At 41.9% G+C, this 25,435-nt stretch overlaps 1 protein-coding gene across 1 annotated transcript; it reads left to right on the top strand.

Annotated features, from left to right (window-relative positions):
* The first annotated feature begins 554 nt into the window (after nucleotides 1-554).
* On the top strand, nucleotides 555-25,435 carry LOC120914405 (regulator of cell cycle RGCC-like). Its single transcript, XM_040325098.1, has 5 exons — nucleotides 555-620; nucleotides 20,831-20,974; nucleotides 22,724-22,816; nucleotides 22,906-22,968; nucleotides 25,130-25,435. The coding sequence occupies exons 1-5, from the start codon at nucleotides 608-610 to the stop codon at nucleotides 25,135-25,137; spliced, it is 321 nt and encodes a 106-aa protein (XP_040181032.1). The 5' UTR covers nucleotides 555-607; the 3' UTR covers nucleotides 25,138-25,435.

Below are 25,435 nucleotides of genomic sequence, written 5' to 3'. Positions count from 1 at the left end.
ACTAATTTTCCGCTTTGTAAAAGGTGCCCTATCTTTGCGACGGCAAACTAACACTTGCGGCGACGTAACGACGGGAACATTTTTTGTGGATCGCCGTAACTGCTAATTTGCATACCCGACGCTGGTTTACGACGCAAACTCCCCCCAGCGGCGGCCGCGGTACTGCATCCTAAGATCCGACAGTGTAAAACAATTACACCTGTCGGATCTTATGGCTAACTATGCGTAACTGATTCTATGAATCAGTCGCATAGATAGAAACAGAGATACGACGGCGTATCCCTTTTGTGAATCTGGCCCTCTGTGTATTTGGCTGTTTGCCTGCGGTTCAACAGAAAAAGTTTGCCACATTAAATGTCTCATTAGATTTTCCTTCCATGCTTGTGTAACGTCTTCGTAGAACCTCGCTGTTCATAGTAGGAAGTTCTATGATGAGCTCAGCGCTGCGCGTTATTTCCATTCACAAACCACATCCAGCAGAAGACATCCTCATACTGATCTTCTCTGTGACTGGTCCACCAGGAATACAGGGCGGGGCTTGTGGACCAACAAGAGCCTCTGTACTCGGATTGTCACAGTGATTACCGGAGAGCGAGAAAGAACAACCATGGACAGGAAAGGTGACACTAACATTCCAAAACTAATAGATTTATCATTTTATTTTCAAATTCTATCAGAATGTGATGGAGGTCATCATTAGAATGGATGGACAATATTCTGTATAGTGCTACAAGTGGTCCAACAAGTCTTTTTATATATATATATATATATATATATATATATATATATATATATATATATATATATATATATATATATTTATTTATTTATTTTATTTATTCTTTTACATTTTTGTCTTCAGATTGAGCTATGTGTGTGTGTGTATCTGTATATAGATATTTATAATATATATATATATATATATATATATATATATATATATATATATATATATATATAATTTACATTTTTGTCTTCAGATTGAGCTATAGATATTTATAATTATATAAATAAAAAATGTTGTCTTCAGATTGAGCTATGTGTGTGTGTTTCTGGATATAGATATTTATAATCATTATATATATATATATATATATATATATATATATATATATATATATATATATATATATATATTTATTACATTTTTGTCTTCAGATTGAGCTATGTGTGTATAGATATTTATAATAATTATTTATATATAGATTTTTTTATTACATTTTTGTCTTCAAATCGAGCTATGTGTGTGCATATCTGGATATAGATATTTATAATTATTATATATATATATATATATATATATTAGTTTTTTTTGTTTTATTTTTTTACATTTTTGTCTTCAGATTGAGCTATGCGTGTGCTTATCTGATATAGATATTTATAATTATTATTTATATATTTTTTTATTTTTTACATTTTTGTCTTCAGATTGAGCTATTTGTGTGCGTTTCTGGATATAGATATTTATACTTATCATTTATATATTTATTTTATTATTTTTTTATATATTTTTTTTATTTATATAAATATCTATAGCTCAATCTGAAGACAAAAATGTAAATATATATATATATATATATATATATATATATATATATATATATAATTATAAATATCTATATAATAATTATAAAAATCTATATCCAGATAGGCACACACAGCTCAATCTGAAGACAAAAATGTAAAAAATAAAAAATATATAAATAATAATTAGAAATATCTATATCAGATAAGCACACGCATAGCTCAATCTGAAGACAAAAATGTAAAAAAATAAAACAAAAAAACTATATATATATAATTATATAATAATTATAAATATCTATATCCAGATATGCACACACATAGCTCGATTTGAAGACAAAAATGTAATAAAAAAATCTATATATAAATAATTATTATAAATATCTATTACATTTTTTTCTTCAAATCAAGCTATGTGTGTGCATATCTGGATATAGATATTTATAATTAATATATATATATATATATATATATATATATATATATATATATATATATCGTTTTTTTGTTTTATTTTTTTAAATTTTTGAGATATGCGTGTTCTTATCTGATATAGATATTTATAATTATTATTTATATATATATATATATTTTTAAATTTTTGTCTTCAGATTGAGCTGTGTGTGCCTATCTGGATATAGATATTTATAATTATTATATAGATATTTATAATTATATATATATATATATATATATATATATATTTACATTTTTGTCTTCAGATTGAGCTATAGATATTTATATAAATAAAAAAAATATATAAAAAAATAATCAAATAAATATATAAATAAGTATAAATATCTATATCCAGAAACGCACACACATAGCTCAATCTGAAGACAACATTTTTAAAATCGAGCTATGTGTGTGCATATCTGGATATAGATATTTATAATTATTATATATATATATATATATATATATATATATATATATATATATATATATATATATATATATATATATATATATATATATATATATATATATATATATCTCGTTTTTTTAAATTTTTGTCTTCAGATTGAGCTATGTGTGTGCTTATCTAAAATAGATATTTATAATTATTATTTATATATTTTTTTATTTTTTACATTTTTGTCTTCAGATTGAACTGTGTGTGCGTATCTGGATATAGATATTTATAATTATTATTTCTATTTATTAAATTTTTTTACATTTTTGTCTTCAGATTGAGCTATGTGTGTGCGTATCTGGAGATATATATATATATATATATATATACACACACAATTTTTATTCATATATTTACTTTTTATTTTTGTCATTTTTGTCTTCAGATTGATCTATGTTTATGCCAAGAAATCTTTTATATATATATATAATTTTATATAATATATATATTGGGACATAGGGGGTTGTTGGCTCTCGTGGTAGATGCGTTTTTGTGTAGTGAGTCCACACCAAACATTATTTTCGATAAGGGCCTGGTAGCCCACGTTTATTAAATGAGGGAAAACAAAAGTCCACTCAGGAATTCCACGCAGGGGTTTAAACGATGTTCAGAGATAACCGAAAATACCAGCCCACCTGGCTACTCTTCGATAGCACTGGTGCCATAGGTACTGGTCCCTTAAACCACCAGCTCCTCCAGTCCAACAGTCTTGGATGCATACAGCCTTAGAGGTCCTTAAACGCACAAAGCTTCTGGCTCCTTGGATGCACACAGCTTGAAGCCCTTCAACGCACACAGCTTTGAGCTTCTTAATGCACACAGCATCTATCTTCACACAGAGACACTCACTAGCAGCCACTGCTCCAACTCCACCTTCCTCTCACTTCTGCTCTCCCCAGCCCTTCATTATATGAGCTGTGTGCACCTGGGCACACACCCTGCAGGCTGGCTTTAAAACCCGGACACAGGGTTGGAGATCCCGTCCCACCCAAGACTCTGAAGGATCTCCAAGCCACAGAGCCCCATGCAGAAATAGAAAAATCCGAGAAAACTGCCAGAGTTTTTAAATTTACGCTCTGCACTCAGCCGATATGCAGCCTCTGGGGTAGATTCAGAAATAAGTTACGCTGGCGTATCTATTGATATCTTTTTTCTGTATTCAGAAAACAAGATACGCCGGAATTTAGCTAAGATCCGACTGGCGTAAGTCTCTTACGCCGTCGTATCTTAGTTGCATATTTACGCTGGCCACTAGGTGGCGCTTCCGTCGATTTACGCAATGAATATGCAAATTAGGTAGATACGCCGATTCAGAAACGTACGTCCGGCCGGCGCATTTTTTTACGTCGTTTACGTTAGACTTTTTCCAGCGTAAAGTTACCCCTGCTATATGAGGCGTATCCTATGTTAAGTATGGACGTCGGGCCAGCGTCAAATTTTCCGTCGATTACGTAAGTCATTCGCGAATAGGGCTGGGCGTAATTTATATTCACGTCGAAAGCATTGGCTTTTTGCGGGTTAATTTTGGGCATGCGCACTGGGATACGTTCACGGACGGCGCATGCGCCGTTAGCCAAAAACGTAATTTACGTGGGGTCAGCCTTCATTTCCATACAACACGCCCACTGCATGGAGAATTTGAATTCCGCGGGCTTACGCCGGACCACATATGCTATGCCGCCTTAACTTAGGGTGCAAGTTCTTTTTGAATACGGAACTTGCGGCCTATGTTACGGCGGCGTAACGTATCTGAGATACGTTACGCCCGCCGATAGATACGCAATTGTATCTGAATCCGGGCCTCTGTGTCCACTTTAATCCCATCTTCATTGGGACAGAGCCTCGCTCTGCCACAATATATATATATATATATATATATATATATATATATATATATATATATATATATATATATATATATATATTAGACATGTGCATGATGAAAAAATGTGTTTAGTTTAAATTCATTAATCTAGGTTTTTTTTCTGTTAAATTCAGATGAGTCGTTCGATTCGGAATTTGTATTCGTAATTTTTAGATTTATTTTTTTAATTTACAGGGTTTTTTTTCGATTCCACGTTCAAATCGAAAAAGTTATTTTGTTTTTTTCTATTATTTGAACGTAGCAAAGTGAACAAACAAAAGAAAAATCTTCATGAAATGATTACAATGACTCTTTAAATCACCTTTGGCTTAAAGGGGTTGTAAAGGTAAATGTTTTTTCACCTTAATGCATCCTATGCATTAAGGTGAAAAAACATCCGACGGTACCCGCCCCCCCCCCCCCGAACCCCCGTTTTACTTACCTAACCCCTCGAATGTCCCGCGCGCGTCCACGTGATCCTCTTCGGTTCCCAGCCTGGCCGTTGATTGGTTAGGCCGGAAGGATTAATAGCAGCGCAGCCATTGGCTGGCGCTGCTGTCAATCACAGCGGATGACGTGGCGCGCCGGGGGGCGGGGCCAAGTGATACAGTCGGCAGCTATGCCCACCGCTGTATCATGGGAGCGCGCTCGCAAATCTTTCCACCATGCAAGCTCGCATGAAGGTGGAAAGCTTTTGCGAGGGGGAGCCGAGACAGCCGCCGAGGGACCCCAGAAGACTGGGTTAGGGAACACTCTGTGCAAAACGAGCTGCACAGTGGAGGTAAGTATAACATTTTTGTTATTTTAAAAAAAAGTCTGCCTTTAGTGTTCCTTTATAGTGTTGAGCAGAATACGCCATATTCGATTTCGCGATATATCTCGAATATATAGTCGAATATTCGAGATATATTCGCTAAATTCGAATATTCGTGATATTTTATCGAAATGAAATGATTGCGAATTTTCGCTATTGTGAATGCGAAAATAATTTTCGATAACTGCGGTAGGAGCACTCTGATTGGCTCAGAATATTCGTGATATTTTATCGAAATTTCGCAAAATGCGAATGCGATATTTACTGCACAATTTCGACAAATGCTGTAGGAGCACTCTGATTGGCTCAGAATATTCGTGATATTTTACAATACAAAATAATTGCGAATATTCGGCAAATGCGGAAGGAGCACTCTGATTGGCTCAGAATATTCTTGATATTTTACAATACAAAATAATTGCGAATATTCGGCAAATGCGGAAGGAGCACTCTGATTGGCTCAGAATATTCTTGATATTTTACAATACAAAATAAAAAGTGTTTTGCATTGGTGGTGATTCTTTACTCTATCCATCTGTCACAGCCGTTTGTCAATCAAACACCTTGAAGATTGAACACGTTCATGCTGCATGCTTTGGACTTTTATTCACTTCACATATCAAAGACATTTTTATGAAAGATTATTTTTCTATTATTGGGACTATATTTCTTTATATATTTGTTTCACTGTGTATTTCACAAGTTATTTGCGCTTGCTTATTTTATAATTTGCCCACATGTCTTGTCACTAGACATATTTTTTATTCTTGTAGAGCGACTCCATTTTCTGTCTTGTATTAATTTATGTTGTATAACATTTTTGAGTTGCTGCTGTATTCTCCCCTTTTTTAAGGTATGCGCAATTTTTTCCTTCTTACAAAAAATAATAATATCAAACATACAAATATTCATAACATACACATACACAAAGCCCCCCCCCTTTTGCATCAGAGACAATCAGAGTTCTCCTACCACAGTTATCGAAAATTCGCAATCATTTTCGCATTCGCATTAGCGAAAATTCGCTATTTTTTTTTTTTCAATTCGGCAACATAAAAGGATCGCCTCAGCTTAGCTACTCGGCCCAGGGTCTCTAATCATACCAGCAATGCTTTTAGACGTCGATAGGATGTGATCTGTTTTAAAAATAAAATTGAAAAAATGCGAATATTCGGAATTGCGAATATTCACCGCGAAATTCGAAATATATCGCGAATACTCGAATATGCCATATTCGAGCCGAATATTCGCAATACGAATATTCGTGAGCAACACTATTCCTTTAACTAAAACAGCATTAGTTTGAAATGGTACTCAAATAACCCCCACAGTCTATGATTTCAGCAATATGTGTACAGTTAGAATTCGAGTACGATGTAAAATTCGATTCGAATTTCAGTCCGAATTTCGTTTAGTTATTTGGAGCATTCGGTAAAATTTGCCTTTTTATTGTATTTCGGGTATTTGGATATATCTGAATCTCTGACAAATGAATAATTTGTCTGAATATTAATTTGGAATGAAACGAACCACGGGCCAGATTCACAGAGATTTACGTTACTCAGCGGCGGCGTAACGTATCCCCATTTACGTTACACCGCCGCAGGTTTACAGCGTAAGTGCCTGATTCACAAAGCTCTTACCTGTAAACTTGCGGCGGTGTAACGTAAATGCGCTCGGCGCAAGCCCGCCTAATTCAAATGGGGCGGGCACCATTTAAATTAGGCGCGTTCCCGCGCCGAACGTTCTGCGCATGCTCCGTGTTCAAATTTCCCGACGTGCATTGCGCGAAATTACGGCCCCCCCGACGTTTGTTTTTAAATGCGACGTGCGTTACGGCGTTTCGTATTCCCGGACGTCTTACGCAAATAAAAAAAATATTCGAAATTCGACGCGGGAACGACGGCCATACTTTAACATGGCTGATCTAAAGATAAGCCATGTTAAAGCAGGTGTAACTTTGCGACGGGTAAAAACGACTAGCGGTAACGTACGGGATTGCGACGAACGCGCGGATCTTCGTGGATCGCCGTAACTAGTCATTTGCATATTCTACGCCGACCGTAATGGAATCGCCACCTAGCGGCCGGCATAGAATTGCATCCTAAGATCCGACAGTTTAAGTCAATTACACATGTCGGATCTTAGGGCTATCTATGCGTAACTGATTCTATGAATCAGTCGCATAGTTAGGACGGGCGGATCACAGAGATACGACGGCGTATCAGGAGATACGCCGTCGTATCTCTTCTGTGAATCTGGCCCCACATGTCTAATATATATATATTTATATACATTTTGTCTTCATATTGAGCTATGTGTGTGCATATGTGGATATAGATATTTAATATTATTATTACTTATATATTTTTATTATCAATAATGCATTTTTATTTATTTGTCTTTCAATTGTTGTCTTCATCTTGTCTTCCAAATGACATTTGTTTACTCCAAGCATATTTATTTTGCAAGCAGTGTGTGTGTGTTTGACTTTGATTAAACGTATTGTTGCAAACACACACACACACTGCTTGCAAAATAAATATGCTTGGAATAAACAAATGTCATTTGGAAGACAGGAGGAAGACGTGTACCTGTATATTTTATTCCTTTTTTTTTAAACATTATTTTACATTTTTGTCACAGCACATATTTATTTTTTGCAGGCAGACGGGTTGATTAGCTAATGGTAAATAGAGACTGTGCACTTTTTCAAAGTGCAGTTGCTCCGGAGCTTAGTAAATGAGGCGAAGCTTCACTTTGCAAAAAATAGCCAATCAGGAAAACAGCCGAGAATCCCGATGGGAAAATAGAGAACCCTGCTCTCTTTTTTTCCGTTGGGATTCCTGGCAGGGAGTGTTCCATTGGAAACCCGCGCATGCTCGATAAGAGTTTGACGCATGCGCGGTAGCATACAAGGTTAGTGTAGGGCAGTGTTTCTCAACTCCAGTCCTCAAGGCGCCCCAACAGGTCATGTTTTCAGGCTTTCCATTATTTTGCACAGGTGATTTGATCAGTTTCACTGCCTTAGTAATTACCACAGCCATTTCATCTGAGGGAAATCCTGAAAACATGACCTGTTGGGGCGCCTTGAGGACTGGAGTTGAGAAACACTGGTGTAGGGTGTAGCAAGATGGCGGCGACGGCATCGAATGTGACGAGCGCCGGCTTGTCGTAGTCGATGACGTCACCGCGTTCTTGCCATTCAAAAGAACGGCGGTTCTTTTGAAATTGGCCCTCTGTTTTGCACGGCAAGCTTGCCAGGAATCCCATCAGGAAAACCAAGATTTTTTCCTGACGGGATTCCCGGCCGTGTGTACAGGGCCTGAAACTGCACTTCCAAAGTGCACAGTTTATTTGCTTTTAAAAAAATCGACCCCAGTGTAAGTATGTACAGAAACAATATATATTATTTTTTTAAATATACATTTTTATTGAAAATTTTCAAAAGAGAAGGCGGGTACAGAAAAGGTACAGTACAACTGTGGTCAACAGGTAAACAGGTATAGAGGTCCGTGTTAGAAGCCTCCTGAGAGGGTAACATACCATATGTCAAACAAAAGAAAAGGACGTGGTAGTTTATTGCATAATTCGGACTGTTTAACCCGGAAAACCAGTCTTTACCACTTATACAGATATAACCAAGATTATTATAATAGTTAGTGTTCACAGCCGTGTAGTGATATAAAGAATGCATTTGGTGGATCTTCCCATACAGAATAACAATGTAGTGATATAAATGTGTAGTGGAGTCCGATTGGATAATTGATATTTAGATGTTAGTATGATGACTATAAATTTGTTGTTCCGCAGCAATACACTAGGCTCTCCAGAGAATGCATTATATTTAACTTCCAATAACGAACAAAGTCCAAAGTCCACAGACGATACAAATCCAACAGAGTGATTCAAAGTCTCATCTTTTCCTAGACCTGTGCCATATTCATACAGAGAATACATAGGGAATATATTCTCATTGACAAGACTGAACTCCAGGATTATATTCCCTATTCACTGAATAGCTGAGTAATTTGATTGGCCGTCTTTGATCTACATCATGGGTCTTCAAACTACGGCCCTCCAGTTGTTCAGGAACTACAATTCCCATCATGCCCAGTCATGTCTGTGAATGTCAGTGTGTTACAATGCCTCATGGGATGTGTAGTTCTACAACAGCTGGAGGGCCATAGTTTGAGGATCCCTGATCTACATCCTGGGGCAGATTCATTAATAGATACGCCGGCGGATCTCCTGATCCGCCGTCGTATCTGTGAGACCCGACGGTCGGATCTGTGAGATCCCACCGTCGGAGCTATGCGACTGATTCATAAGAATCAGTTCCGCATTGATCTCCCTTGGATCCGACTGGTGTAAGTGACTTACACCAGTCGAATCTTAGGCTGTAATCTCCCGCCGGCTGCTAGGTGTCGTCGCGATTTTTTACCCGTCGCATATGCAAATGAGGAAAACCGCCGATTCACGTCCGTACGCCCGCCCGTCGCTCGTTTTCTACGTCGTTTGCGTTCGGGGTTTTAGCTTCTATGAGGGGTAGCTAATGTTAAGTATGGCCGACGTTCCCGCGCCGATTTTTAAATTTTCTACGTCGTTTGCGTACTACGATCGGGAATACCGATGGCCGCAAACGATGTACCCGCCGCAAACAATGACGTCGTAGCGACGTAATTTGGAGCATGCGCACTGGGCTTTTTCGCCCCGGCGCATGCGCAGTTAAATCGGCGCAGGAACGCTCCTGATTTAAATTGTACACTCCCCCTAGCCGCGGAATTTGCATTCCGCCGGGGGCAGTTAGGAACCGACGGTGCAGTTTGCGAGGTAAGTGCTTTATGAATCATGCACTTGCCTCGCTAAATTGCACCGGCGGATCGTAAACCAGGTAGATCTAGCGGATCTAAAGATCCGCAGATCTATCTGAATCTGCCCCCCTGTCTTTCAGAGTGACAGGTAATGACCCCAGCCGGAGTCACTAATTAGTATACATCCTTGCATACTAATAAGCTCCCTCTAATAAGTAATTAGATTACATGTGGCCTGAGTAATGGTTTGATGTGTAAAATAGACCCATCGGGCTAGATTCAGATAGATCAGCAGATCTTTAGATCCGTGTAATCTATCTTATTTACGATCCGCCAGCGCAATTTTTTGAGGCAAGTGCTGTATTCAGAAAGCACTTACCTCGAAACTTGCGCCGGCGGATCGTAACTCCCCTGGCGGAATTCAAATTCCGCGGCTAGGGGGAGTGTATTATTTAAACGAGGCGCGTCCCCGTGCCGATCGTACTGCGCCTGCGCCGGCCGCGATTTTTCCCAGTGCGCATGCTCCAAATGACGTCGCTAGGACGTCATTGGTTTCGGCGTGAACGTAAATTACGTCCATCCGTATTTGCGACCGACTTACGCAAACGACGTAAAAATTCAAAACTCGGCGCGGGAACAACGGCCATACTTAACATTGGATACGCTGCATATAGCAGGGGTAAGTATACGCCGGGAAAAGCCGAACGCAAACGACGTAAAAAAAAAGCGACGGGCGGGCGTTCGTTTCTGAATCGGTGGAAATCGGAATTTGCATATTCGTCGCGTAAAAAAACGAAGCGTCACCTAGCGGCCGGCGGGAGATTGCAGCCTAAGATCCGACGGTGTAAGTCACTTACACCTGTCGGATCTAAGGGAGATCTATGCGGAACTGATTCTTATGAATCAGTCGCATAGATCCGACCGTCAGATCTCAGAGATACGACGGCGTATCAGGAGATCCGCCGTCGTATCTCTTTCTGAATTTCCCCCATCCTGTCTCTTTGCCTATTGACAAAACGACAAGTGTCTTTTGATGTGTAACATGTAATTACAGGTTTGATGTGTAAAATAGACCCATCCTGGACTGAAATCTGGCCTGGTCAATTTTGGACTTACAACATATATATATATATAACATCCCACATTAATCGGCCAACATATTACAACATATATTACAACAAGCCGGACTACCGATTACCTTGTGATCAGAACAAAACTGGAGGGAGAGATTGGCCTCAAATTGACTGGCGGCAATGACACCAGTTGAAAGCATAGGGGTGAAACAGACAGAGAATTGGAAAGAGAGAAAAGAAAAAAAAAGGGGGGGGGGTTGGGTATTTGTTGAACACGAGCGTGATGGATATGGCGAGGACGTCGCTCCACAGTAGGTCTGCGCCAGCGCGACCCTCAAGAATTCAGTAAGGTCTGGCCTTCATCCGAGAAAATAAACATATTCCATGATAACCAAGTTTTGGAATGCTTGTCCTGTTTGTGTTGGGCTGTAAGCACTAAAGCCTCGTACACACGATAATTTTTCAGCATGAAAAAAAAATTGTTTTTCAGCATGTCAAAAAAAACGACGTTTTCCCAACTTCATCATTAAAATGATGTTGCCCACACACCATCGTTTTTAAAAAATTATCTAGCAAAGCGCGGTGATGTACAACACGTACGACGGCACTATAAAGGGGAAGTTCCATGTGGATGGCTCCACCCTTTGAGCTGCTTTAGCCGATTCCGTGTTAGTAAAAGACGATTCGCGCTTTTCTGTCTGTTACAGCGTGATGAATGTGCTTACTCCATTACGAACGCTAGTTTTACCAGAACGAGCGCTCCCGTCTCATAACTTGCTTCTGGGCATGCGCAGGTTTTTAACGTCATTTTAGCGCACACACGATCATTTTTTACAACCCGAAAAACGACATAGTTTAAAACGTCGTTAAAAAATGCAGCATGTTCAATTTTTTTTTTGTCGTTTTTCAGAACCCGGAATATGATGTGAAGCCCACACACCATCGTTTTAAATGACATTTTTTAAAAACAACTTTTTTTCATGCCGAAAAATGATCGTGTGTACGCGGCATAAGTTTTCCAGTTTTTTAACGTCTTCCACTCTATGCAACCACAGTCCGACTGAGGGGGGCACAGCTTGCTTCCATGTGGCAGGAATGCAAGACTTTGCGGCATTGAGCCGAGACGATTCACGCTTTTCAGTCTTCGCGCTTTTCAGTCTGTTACAGCGTGACGAATGCGCTATCTCCATTCCGAACGCTAGTTTTACCAGAAAGAGCGCTCCCGTCTCATCACTTCCTTCTGAGCATGCGTTTTTTTTTTCTCTTCGTTAAAGCCTACACGCGACCGTTTTTCATGACGTGAAAAACTACAACGTGAAAAACGTTATGAGAAAAATTAGAGCATGTTCTAAATTTTTAATGCCCATTTTTCACGTCGAGAAAAATGCTTTGGAGCCCACACATGATCATTTTATAATGGCCAACTAAAAAAATCTAATTTTTCTCATCATGAAAAACGGTCGCGTGTACGCGGCATCTGGCTCTAACCACGTGCTTAAAGCGGGAGTTCACCCATTTATAAAAAAAAAAAATGTTCTCCCCTTAGCTTCCTGCTCGTTCTGTCTAGGGGAATCGGCTATTTGTATTAAAATATGATCCGTACTTACCCGTTTTCGAGCTGCATCTTCTTCCGTCGCTTCCGGGTATGGGTCTTCGGGAGCGGGCGTTCCTTCTTGATTGACAGCCTTCCGAGAGGCTTCCGACGGTCGCATCCATCGCGTCACTCGTAGCCGAAAGAAGCCGAACATCGGTGCGGCTCTATACTGCGCCTGCGCACCGATGTTCGGCTTCTTTCGGAAAATCGTGACGCGATGGATGCGACCGTCGGAAGCCTCTCGGAAGACTGTCAATCAAGAAGGAACGCCCATTCCCGCAGCCCATACCCGGAAGCGACGGAGAGGATGCATCTCGTAAACGGGTAAGTACTGCACATATTTTAAAATAAATAGCCGATTCCCCTAGTAAAAACGAGCAGGAATCTAAGGGGTAAAAGTGCCCTCTAAGGGTGAACCCCCGCTTTAACCCCCTCCCCATTGGAATCCATGCATATGACGCCCTACATGTAGATTAGGGGCCTTGCATTTAAGTGAAAAGTAAAAGAAAATGTCAAACGTTTTTCTTCTTCGCGATGCAGAATTGCATCATGTTTGGGGGTACCATTGTGCTGAGATTGCCACACGGTTCAGAATCACGGGTAAAAATCACACCAAATCTTTCTGCCATTCCAAATCGCAAAGTGAGAATGGAGCCCTAGGGGCAGATCCACAAAGATATTACGCCGGCGTATCTCTTGATACGCCGGCGTAATTTACATTTTTGCGCGTCGTATCTTTGTTTTGTATCCTCAAAACAAGATACGACGGCATCTCGGCTAGATCCGACAGGCATACGTCTTAGTACGCCGTCGGATCTAAGCTGCTATTTTTCGGCGGCCGCTAGTTGGCCTTTCCGTCGAATTCCGCGTTGAGTATGCAAATTAGCAAGTTACGGCGATCCGTGAACGTACGTCCGGCCGGCGCATTTTTTTACGCCGTTTGCGTTCGGCTTTTTCCGGCGTATAGTTAAAAGCTGCTGTTATGAGGCGTACTCAATGTTAAGTATGGCCGGCGTTCCCGCGTACAATTTTGAATTTTTTTACGTTGTTTGCGTAAGTCGTTCGCGAATAGGGATTTGCGTACAATGACGTCACCGTCGTGAGCATTGGCTTGTTCCGGGTTAATTTCGAGCATGCGCACTGGGATACCCCCACGGACGGCGCAAAACGTTGTTTACGTCGGGTCACGACGTATTAACATAAAACACGCCCCCATCACTTCCATTTGAATTTCGCGCCATTACGCCGCCAAAGATGCACTACGCCGCCGTAACTTACGGCGCAAATTCTTTGAGGATTCGAAAAAAAAGAATAAAGTTACGGCGGCGTAGCATATCTTAGATACGCTGCGCCCGGCGCAAAGGTACGTGGATCTGCCCCCTAATGTTTAATTTAGTTTTTCCCCATATCATAGTTTTTAATGTTTTGATCTGTCAGTACATCTTTTCATTTGTAGCAAAGTCCAGACCTAAATCCCATTGAGAATCTGTGGCAAGACCTGAAAATTGCTGATCACAGACGCTCTCCATCCAATCTGACAGAGCTTGAGATATTTTACAAAGAAGAAGAATGGGCAGAAATGTCCCTCTCTAGATGTGCAAAGCTGGTAGAGACACCCCCAAAAAGACTTGTAGAGAAAGGGGGTCCTACAAAGTATTGACTCCGGGGGGCGCCATACAAATGCCCCTTCCTCCACACTTTTCACATATTTATTTGTAAAAAATGTGAAAACACTTCCTAATTTTTTTCTTCCACTTCACAATTATGTGACACTTTGTGTTGGCCTATCACATAAATTCCCAATTAAATATATTAACGTTTTGGTTGTAACATGACAACATGTGGAAAATTTCAAGGGGTATGAATACTTTTTCAAGGCGCTGTATGGGCAGATTCCAGAGTACAGCCGCAGCCTGTCACTGATTTGTCACTGCAAAAACTGTTAGGTAGATTTACACACATTGGCCTAAATTTAGCGGCCTAGCCTAGCCTTTTTAGGCTCCATTCACATCTAGGCGGACGAAATCGCGGCGTTTTGTCGCCGCAAATCGCGGTACAAATAGCGGCGTTTTGTACCGCGATTTGCGGCGACAAAACGCCGGTATTGTCCGCCCAGATGTGCCCCAGAATGACCCCCTCTATGGAGATGCTTCCCATCTCCTAGCCGAAACGCCGAAAGACGCCTGAAAAAAAGGTCCGGGACCTTTTTTCAGGCGATAGGCGTCTGGCGTTCGGCGTGGAGATGTGAACCATCTCCATAGAGGGACATGCATTTCCAGCCCTCTGGCGGCAGCGGCGTAGCGCTACAGGCGTTAAAAACGCCTAGATGTGAATGCGGTCTTAGGCTACGCCGCCGTAAATTAGTTAGGGTAGTAGTGATTCTCAATCTACTTACCTGCTAATCTACGGCGGTGTAGCCTAAAACGAGCGGGCGTAAGGGCGCCTAATTCAAATTGCTTGGAGGGGGGCGTGTTTAACGGTAATGTGGCTTGACCTCACGTTTTTTGACGTTTTTTGACACTGCGCATGCGCCGGGCGCCTACATTTCCCAGTGCGCATTGCGGCTAAGTAGGCCGTACGGGCCTATTGATTTCGACGCGGACGTAAACGACGCAACTCCCGATTCGCGGACGACTTACGCAAACGACGTAAAAAATTCGAGCCTCGCGGCGGAAACGGCGGCCATACTTTAACATTGTTATTCCACCTCATAGGTGGAATAACTTTAGGCCGCCTAAGGCCTTACGGAAACGACGTTAATCGACTGCGGCGGGCTCGCGTTCGTTCGGGAATCGTCGTAAAAGCTCATTTACATAATCTACGCCGGCCGCAATGGAAGCGCCACCTAGTGGTCAGCCAAAACATTGCAATCTAAGATAGGACAGCGCAAGCCGTCGTAACTTAGATATGTTTAAGCGTATCTCCGTTAGAGAATACACTTAAACAAACGCCGGCGTAGATTCAGAGTAAGGTCGGCTTATCTACTGATAAGCCGGCCTAACTCTTTGTGAATCTACCTATGTGACTCCCGGGTGCAGAAATGCTCTGAATTCTGTCCGTGTTCATCAGCGTGCGCTCACGTGCACGAGCCCCGAAATAAGATTGTTTTTCTTAGATTGTCGCCCCCACCCCCGTCTTATATTGCCTTTCCTCTGCCTTTTGTTCGCTTTCATCTCCTTTCCTTCCTCTGCATCCTTTTGTTGTCATACGTCTAGAGCCGAGACCTCAAACCATATATGAGCGTCTATTATATACCGTTACCTACAGATATGGATTGTACAGAAAGCAATTCAGCGAGCTGAGTGAGACCCACACTTATCAATCACTCCACAGCAACATTTGCCAAATAAAGGATTTATTTTATGATTAATTCTACCAAAATTCTTTCTATTAAAGCTATCTACATGAAGCCACATTGTATGGGACTGCTGACTGCCTGCAATCAACACTAATGTCTGAGAGTATGACGTGAAGTCCTGAAGCCTAGTACACGCTAATAGTTTTTTTTTTCTTTCAACCAAGTGGGCTGAGCGAAAAACTGAAAACTTAGGTCGGAGCCGCTGTACTAACAATCTGATGTTAGTACAGCGATCTTGCCTGCTGTGCTATTGTGTTCTGACAGGGGAGTGGCCCCCCCCGCCAGAACACTCTGGTGAGTGCTCCCCGTCAGACCGGGTGCAGTACACACGGGCTGAATTGACGGGCGGTTTCTATTGATCATGGTCCCTATCAGAGTGCCTCCTTATATCAAGGTCCCCATCAGATCCCTCCCTTATATCAGGGTCCCCATCAGAGTGCCCCCTTTCATCAGGGTCCCCATCAGAGTGCCCCCTTTTATCAGGATCCCCATCAGGGTGCCCTCTTTCATCAGGGTCCCCATCAGATTGCCCCCTTTTATCAGGGTCCCCATCAGATTGCCCCCTTTCATCAGGGTCCCCATAAGAGTACTCCCTTTCATCAGGGTCCCTATCAGATTGCCCCCTTTTATCAGGGTCCCCATCAGAGTGCTCCCTTTCATCAGGGTCTCCATCAGAGTACCCCCTTTCATCAGGGTCCCCATCAGAGTGCCATCTTTCATCAGGGTCCCCATCAGAGTGCCCCCTTTCATCAGGGTCCCCATCAGAGTGCCCCCTTGCATCAGGGTCCCCATCAGAGTGCCCCCTTGCATCAGGGTCCCCATCAGAGTGCCCCCTTGCATCAGGGTCCCCATCAGAGTGCCCCCTTGCATCAGGGTCCCCATCAGAGTGCCCCCTTGCATCAGGTTCCTCATCAGAGTTCCCCCTTGCACCAGGGTCCCCATTAGAGTTCCTACTTACATCAGGATTCCCACCAATGTCCCCCTAATATCAGGGTCCCAATCAGAGCCCCTCTAACATCAGGGTCCTCCCTTGCATCAGGGTCCCCATCAGAGTACCCCCTTGTATCAGGTTTCTCATCAGAGTGCCCCCTTGCATCGGGTTCCTCATCAGAGTGCCCCCTTGCATCGGGTTCCTCACCAGAGTGCCCCCTTGCAACGGGTTCCTCACCAGAGTGCCCCCTTGCAACGGGTTCCTCACCAGAGTGCCCCCTTGCAACGGGTTCCTCAACAGAGTGCCCCCTTGCAACGGGTTCCTCACCAGAGTGCCCCCTTGCAACGGGTTCCTCATCAGAGTGCCCCCTTGCATCGGGTTCCTCACCAGAGTGCCCCTTTGCATCGGGTTCCTCACCAGAGTGCCCCCTTGCATCGGGTTCCTCATCAGAGTGCCCCCTTATATCAGGTTCCTCATTAGAGTGCCCCCTTGCACCAGGGTCCCCATTAGAGTTCATCAGGATTCCCACCAATGTCCCCCTAATATCAGGGTCCCAATCAGAGCCCCTCTTACATCAGGGTCCTCCCTTACATCAGGTTCCTCATCAGAGCACCCACGTTTATATCAGGGTCCCCATCAGAGTACCCCCTTGTATCAGGTTCCTCATCAGAGTGCCCCCTTGCATCGGGTTCCTCACCAGAGTGCCCCCTTGCATCGGGTTCCTCACCAGAGTGCCCCCTTGCATCGGGTTCCTCACCAGAGTGCCCCCTTGCATCGGGTTCCTCACCAGAGTGCCCCCTTGCATCGGGTTCCTCACCAGAGTGCCCCCTTGCATCGGGTTCCTCACCAGCGTGCCCCCTTGCAACGGGTTCCTCACCAGCGTGCCCCCTTGCAACGGGTTCCTCACCAGAGTGCCCCCTTGCAACGGGTTCCTCACCAGAGTGCCCCCTTGCAACGGGTTCCTCACCAGAGTGCCCCCTTGCAACGGGTTCCTCACCAGAGTGCCCCCTTGCAACGGGTTCCTCACCAGAGTGCCCCCTTGCATCGGGTTCCTCACCAGAGTGCCCCCTTGCATCGGGTTCCTCACCAGAGTGCCCCCTTGCATCGGGTTCCTCACCAGAGTGCCCCCTTGCATCGGGTTCCTCACCAGAGTGCCCCCTTGCATCGGGTTCCTCACCAGAGTGCCCCCTTGCATCGGGTTCCTCACCAGAGTGCCCCCTTGCATCGGGTTCCTCACCAGAGTGCCCCCTTGCATCGGGGTCCTCACCAGAGTGCCCCCTTGCATCGGGGTCCTCATCAGAGTGCCCCCTTGCATCGGGGTCCTCATCAGAGTGCCCCCTTGCATCAGGTTCCTCATTAGAGTGCCCCCTTATATCAGGTTCCTCATTAGAGTGCCCCCTTGCACCAGGGTCCCCATTAGAGTTCCTACTTACATCAGGATTCCCACCAATGTCCCCCTAATATCAGGGTCCCAATCAGAGCCCCTCTTACATCAGGGTCCTCTCTTACATCAGGTTCCTCATCAGAGCACCCACGTTTATATCAGGGTCCCCATCAGAGTACCCCCTTGTATCAGGTTCCTCACCAGAGTGCCCCCTTGCATCGGGTTCCTCACCAGAGTGCCCCCTTGTATCAGGTTCCTCACCAGAGTGCCCCCTTGCATCGGGTTCCTCACCAGAGTGCCCCCTTGCATCGGGTTCCTCACCAGAGTGCCCCAATGCATCGGGTTCCTCACCAGAGTGCCCCCTTGCATCGGGTTCCTCACCAGAGTGCCCCCTTGCATCGGGTTCCAACAATTTTTTTCCTCAGTTTAGGCCGATACGTATTCTTCTACATATTTTTTGTAAAAAAAAAAAAAAAATCGCAATAAGCGTTTATTGATTGGTTTGCGCAAAAGTTATAGCGTTTACAAAATAGGGGATAGTTTTATGGCATTTCTATTAATATTTTTTTTTTACTAGTAATGGCGGCGATCAGCGATTTATTTTCGGTACTGCGACATTATGGCGGACACATCGGACACTTTTGACACATTTTTGGGACCATTGGCATTTTTATAGCGATCAGTGCTATAAAAATGCATTGATTACTATAAAAATGCCACTGGCAGTGAAGGGGTTAACACTAGGGGGCGAGGAAGGGGTTAAGTATGTTCCCTGGGTGTGTTCTAACTGTAGGGGGGGTGGACTCACTAGGGGAAATGACTGATCGCTGTTCATACATTGTATGAACAGACGGTCAGGCATTTCTCTCCCTGACAGGACCGGGAGCTGTGTGTTTACACACACACCTCCCGGTTCTCGCTCTGTAACGAGCGATCGTGGGTGCCCGGCGGTGATCGCGACCGCCGGGCATGCGCGTGCGTGCGCGCCCCTATTGGCTGCCGGGAGAGATGATGTAGATCTACGTGATCTCGCCCAGCAGAGCCGACCTGCCACCGTAAAACTGCGGCGGCTGGTCGGCAAGCAGTTAAAGGATAAATAAAGATATAGTTTTTTTTTAAATAACAAACATGTTATACTTTCCTCCACTGTGCAGCTCGTTTTGCACAGAGTGGCCACAAACCTGGTCTTCTGGGGTCCCTCGACAGCTGTCTCCGTTCCCCCCCCCCGCAAGAGCTTCCCACCTTCATGCAAGCTCCCTCGCATGGTGGAAAGCTCTTGCGGGCGTGCTTTTGTGATACAGCGGCGGCCATAAAATGCATTAAGGTGAAAAAACGTTTACCTTTACAACCCCTTTAATGGGATTTCAAAACCCTTCATTGCTCAAGGAGCCCCTAGTAACCTCCTAGGGTACCTTCAAAACTGTCCTCTTCTCCTCTTGTTTATTTGATTAACCCTTTGGAATATTTGTATATGCCCCCGACATATAATTATACTATAGCTAGTTCATGAGTATCCTTGATGCCCAGGGCCGCCATCAGGGGGGTACAGGCAGTACAGCTGTAAGGGGCCCGGAGGTCCCCAGGGGCCCGGATGGCAACCCGCTTAAAAAAAAACTTTTTTTTTTTAGGGGTCCCCAGGGGCCCACATGGCCCCAGATGGCAACCCCCCTTTTTTTTTATTTATTTTTTATAAAAAAAAAAATATTTTTTTTAATATATTTTTATTTTATTTTTTTATTAAAGGGCCAATTTTTTTTTTTTTTTTTAGGGGTCCGGAGGCCCACAGGGCCCCAGATGGCAACCCCTTTTTTTTTATTTATTTTTTATAAAAAAAAAGTTTTTTTTTAATATATTTTATTTTTTATTAAAGGGCCAATTTTTTTTTTCTTTTTTTAGGGGTCCGGAGGTCCCCAGGGCCCCAGATGACAACCCCCTTTTTTTTTTGTAAATCTTTTTTTTTTATATATTTTTTAATTCTTACATTTTTTTATATATATATTATTATTATTATTATTATTAAAGGGCCCAGAGGTTCCCAGGGCCCCCCCGGATGGCAACCCCCCTTTTAAAAAAAAAAATATATATTTTTTTTATATATATTTCTTTTTATTAAAGGGCCCAGAGGTCCCCAAGACCCTAGATGGCCACCCCCCTTTTTTATTTCTTATTTTTTGTTGTAAAGGGTCCCCCCCGCTTCTTCTCAATTCACGGCAGCACCCCCCCCCCCTGGTTCTCTGCTCCAGGGGGCCCATGTAGGAAGCTGTGTAAGGGGCCCCATAATTCCTGATGGCGGCCCTGTTGATGCCCATTGCATTTCACCGAGACCTTTCATTTGAGCTCCTTCTATAACACGTATGGTCAATTGTCCTTCAAAGTATCATATCTTGGAGTCCACCAAAACCTTATTTTGCTTTATTCTATTGAATTATATAGTGCTGAACGTTACATTTCTCAATTTGAAAATGATATTTCAAACCGGAAGTTATGATGTTATATTTATACCAACGCGTAAGCAAAATGGAAAGTATGACTCTGTACTAACGATCCTGTGTGATCAGCCTCTCTAGGTGAAGATTTAACTTCCACCCTGATGGAATTTGATGACGCTTTGCAAGACTTTACAAGAGGACCTTGTGATTCGGAAGAACACCTCAAGAAACTTAAACAACATCTAACTTCGATCAGTAGTCATAATTCAGAAGGTAAGTGGCATGTTGTGCATATAAAAAAATAAATGTAGGGGCAGATCCACAGAGATCTGCACCCGCGCAGCGTATCAGAGATACGCTACTTTCGTGAAATGTGTACTAATGTGTTTTTTCTTCTTTTTCTTCTTCTTTACGGAACCCATCTCTTCTGAGGTCAAGGGGTTCCTTACCCATGAAATGGATACAGCGCCCAGAGGCGATTCAGTTCGCATGTGTTGCGCTTTACAAGTCTCTCTCTCTCTCTCTCTCTCTCTCTCTCGCTACGCCGCCGTACCTTACCTGGCTTTAGTTGCATTGACCGCCATTTTATTTCTTAAGGTGTCTGCTAAAAAAAAAACATATATAATGTTTGGGGGTTCTGAGTAATTTTCTAGCAAAAGAATGATGATTTGTACATGTAGGAGAGAAGTGCCAGAATAGGTCCGGTGTGAAGGTGGGTATAAAAGCCCCGCATTGAAGTGGTTAAGAAATCCCCCCGTGTTTCCTTTACAGGAAACATTTCTCCTATTCTGACATTTAACCACTTGCTTTCCAGCCCATTGTCAAAATACGTCCTGTTTTTAAAGATGGATATCTCAGTAACGGCAGTAGCTGCTGTCACAACTGAGGTATCCATCTTTAGTGCCGACGGTCCTGTACACGATAACAGCGGTCTCCGCGGCGGATTCGCCGCGAGATCGCCGCTCCCCTCCCGCCGCCCTCCCCTCCCGCCGCTGTCCCGCGCCCTCCGCCGCTTACCGGAGCCGTCGGTAGCGGCGGAGGGGATCGCGACCATCCGGCAGCTGAGCGGGGACGAGACTGAAGGAAAAATCTCCTTCGCCCGTCCCCCATTGCTCTGCTGGGCGGAAGTGACGTCAAAACGTCAGTCCCGCTCAGCCTCTTAAAGAGACATTTTTTTTTTTGTCATTTGAAAAAATGACATTTCCAAATTTTTTTTTTTTTTTTTGCATTTAAGCCTAAATATGAGATCTGAGGTCTTTTTGACCCCAGATCTCATATTTAAGAGGACCTGTCATGCTTTTTTCTATTACAAGGGATGTTTACATTCCTTGTAATAGGAATAAAAGTGATATTTTTTTTTATTTTTTTTATTTCAGTGTTAAAAATTGTAAAATAAGTAAAAATAAATGCGAAAAGCAAAAAAATATTTTTTTTAAAGCGCCCCTTCCCGACGAGCTCGCGCGTAGAAGCGAACGTATACGCGAGTAGCGCCGACATATGAAAACGGTATTCAAACCACACAAGTGAGGTATCGCCGCGATCGTTAGAGCGAGAGCAATCATTTTAGCCTTATGCCTACTCCGTAACTCAAAAAATGCAACCTGTAGAATTTTTTAAACGTCGCCTATCAAGATTTTTAAGGGTAAAAGTTTGACGCCATGCCACGAGCGGGCGCAATTTTTAAGCGTGACATGTTGGGTATCATTTTACTCGGCGTAACATTATCTTTCACAATATATAAAAAAATTGGGCCAAATTTATTGTTGTGTTATTTTTTTATTTAAAAAAGTGAATTTTTTCCAAAAAAAGTGCGCTTGTAAGACCGCTGCGCAAATACGGTGTGACAAAAAGTATTGCAATGACTGCCATTTTATTCTCTAGGGTGTTAGAAAAAAAAATATATATAATGTTTGGGGGTTTTAAGTAATATTCTAGCAAAAAAAACTGTTTTAGTCTCGTAAACACTGAATCTGAAAAACAGGCTTAGTAATGAAGTGGTTTTTAATTGATGTATCTTTGCAGATGTGAATTCATCTCCGAGAAGCACCACATATAACACAGAGGAAACTTTAAGTCATTCAGTTACCGGCATAACATCAAGGCACCAACCAAAAGGTAAGATCGTGAAATGTGTCGTCGGAGATTATTTTTTCATTTCGTTATGATGCGAGACGGTTCAGCAGTTCTTTGCTTTATTTCTGTAGCAAAACTTGGTGACACAAAAGAACTTGAAAACTTCATTTCTGATCTGGATAACTTTCTCACTGGTAAGTGGAAGTCAATTGTTATAAAAGCTACAACTCGTATAACTGGAGCCAAAAAGGACCCAACACTAGACATGTGCACTGCCAAAAAAAAACTTTTTTTTCGTTTATGTTATTTTCCTTTTTTTTTATTTTTTCGGAAATTCGGGAAATTCAAAAAAAAATGTTTTCGTTTTTGTTTCATTCGTTTTTTTTTTTTTTCGAATTTCGATTTCCGAAAAAACGAAAAAAACGAAATTTCCGAAAAAAACGAATGAAACGAAAATGAAAAAAACTTTCCAAAATTCGGAAAATTTTGGAAAATTCGGAAATGATAAAATTCGGAAGTACGAACAATTTTTAATTCTAAAATTCGGGATTTCGGAATTTCTAAAATTCTAAAAATTAAAAAAAATCGAAAATTCCACAATTTCGAAGATTCCACAATTTTGAAAATTCAGATTTTTTTTAATTTTCGAATTTTCGATTTTTTTTCATTTTCGAATTTTTCGAATTTTCAAATTTTCAAAAATGTGTTTATTCGAAAATGTAAAAAAATTGAAAATTCGTATATTCGAAATTTCCAAAATGGAAAATTCAAAAATGAAAAATTCGAAATTTCGAAAATGAAAAATTTGAAAATTCGGAATTTCGAAAGAACGGAATTTTCGTATTTCCGAATTTCCGAAAATCCAAATTTCCGAAATTCGAAAATACAAAAATTCTGAATTTCTAGAATTTAAAAAACGGAAAATTTTCGTATTTCCGAAAATCCGAATTTCCGAAATTCGGAAATACGAAAATTCGGAAATAAAAAAATCGGAAATACGAAAATTCAGAAATAAAAAAATTCGGAATTTCGGAAATTAAAAAAATTCGGAAATTCGAATTTTCGTAAATCCGAAAATTCGTAAATTCAAAATTTTCGGAAGTCCGAAAATTCGTAAATAAAAAATTTGTTAATACGAAAATTCGGAATTAACGAATTTCTGAATTTTAGTTAAAAAACGAATTAGAAACTAAACGAATTGCACATGTCTACCCAACACTAGCCAAGACCCCAACACCGGCCAAAACATTCTTTGGACTCTTAAGCCTCGTACACACGGTCAGTCCATCCGATGAGAACGTTCCGATGGACCGTTGTCGTCGGTTAACCGAAGAAGCTGACTGATGGTCCGTCGCTCCTACACACCATCGGTTAAAAAAACGATCATGTCAGAACGCGGTGACGTATAACACAAGGACGTGCTGAAAAAAACGAAGTTCAATGCTTCCAAGCATGCGTCGACATGATTCTGAGCATGCCTTGATTTTTGACCGATGGTTGTGCCTACTAACGATTGTTTTTTTTCCCATCGGTTAGGAATCCATCGGTTAAATTTAAAGCAAGTTGGCTTTTTTTTAACCGATGGTTAACCACTTAAGCCCGGACCAATATGCTGCTAAATGCCCAAAGGCGTTTTTACAATTCGGCACTGCGCCGCTTTAACTGACAATTGCGCGGTCGTGCGACATGGCTCCCAAACAAAATTGGCGTCCTTCTTTTCCCACAAATAGAGCTTTCTTTTGGTGGTATTTGATCACCTCTGCGTTTTTTATTTTTTGCGCTATAAACAAAAATAGAGCGACAATTTTGAAAAAAATGCAATATTTTTAACTTTTTGCTGTAATAAATATCCCCCCAAAAACATTTTTTTCCCTCAGTTTAGGCCGATACGTATTCTTCTACCTATTGTTGGTAAAAAAAAATCGCAATAATCGTTTATCGATTGGTTTGCGCAAAATTTATAGCGTTTACAAAATAGGGGATAGTTTTATTATTATTTTTTTTTTTTTACTACTAATGGCGGCGATCAGCGATTTTTTTTCGTGACTGCGACATTATGGCGGACACTTCGGACAATTTTGACACATTTTTGGGACCATTGTCATTTTCACCGCGAAAAGTGCTATAAAAATGCACTGTTTACTGTGAAAATGACAATGGCAGCGAAGGGGTTAACCACTAGGCGCTAAAGGGGTTAAGTGTGTCCTAGGGAGTGATTCTAACTTTAAAATAGAACTGATGACCTATAAAGTGCTCGTGGCATTATGAGAAGGGATGGTAAAATAGAGAAATGACATGTTTTCAAGATAAAATTAGAAATGAGTTACAATTTCTCTTCTGTTTTATCTCCTGCAGATTTCTAAAAGAAGAAGTTCTCCGTGATCGTAATACGTCTGGCGAAATCTCCTACTTCCTGCTCAGCAGCTGACGTTATTCCTTATTTTATTTAAGTAACGAGGGTTACCAAGGGTATATTAGTCATTAAACTTAGGCAATATGTCTTCTTTTTATGGGTTTAAAGTTGAACTCCAGACAAACAGTAAAATACACAGATGATACCATTCAAATGGGAGACTGATAGACCCAAGATTAACCACTTCAATACCGGGCTTTTATACTCACCTCCATACCGGGCCTATTCTGGCACTTCTCTCCTACATG

This window comes from Rana temporaria, chromosome 9, assembly GCF_905171775.1.
Source record: "Rana temporaria chromosome 9, aRanTem1.1, whole genome shotgun sequence".
NCBI lineage: Eukaryota > Metazoa > Chordata > Amphibia > Anura > Ranidae > Rana > Rana temporaria.
The sequence above is the reverse complement of the archived record's forward strand: the minus strand, read 5'-3'. Positions and strand labels throughout refer to the sequence as shown.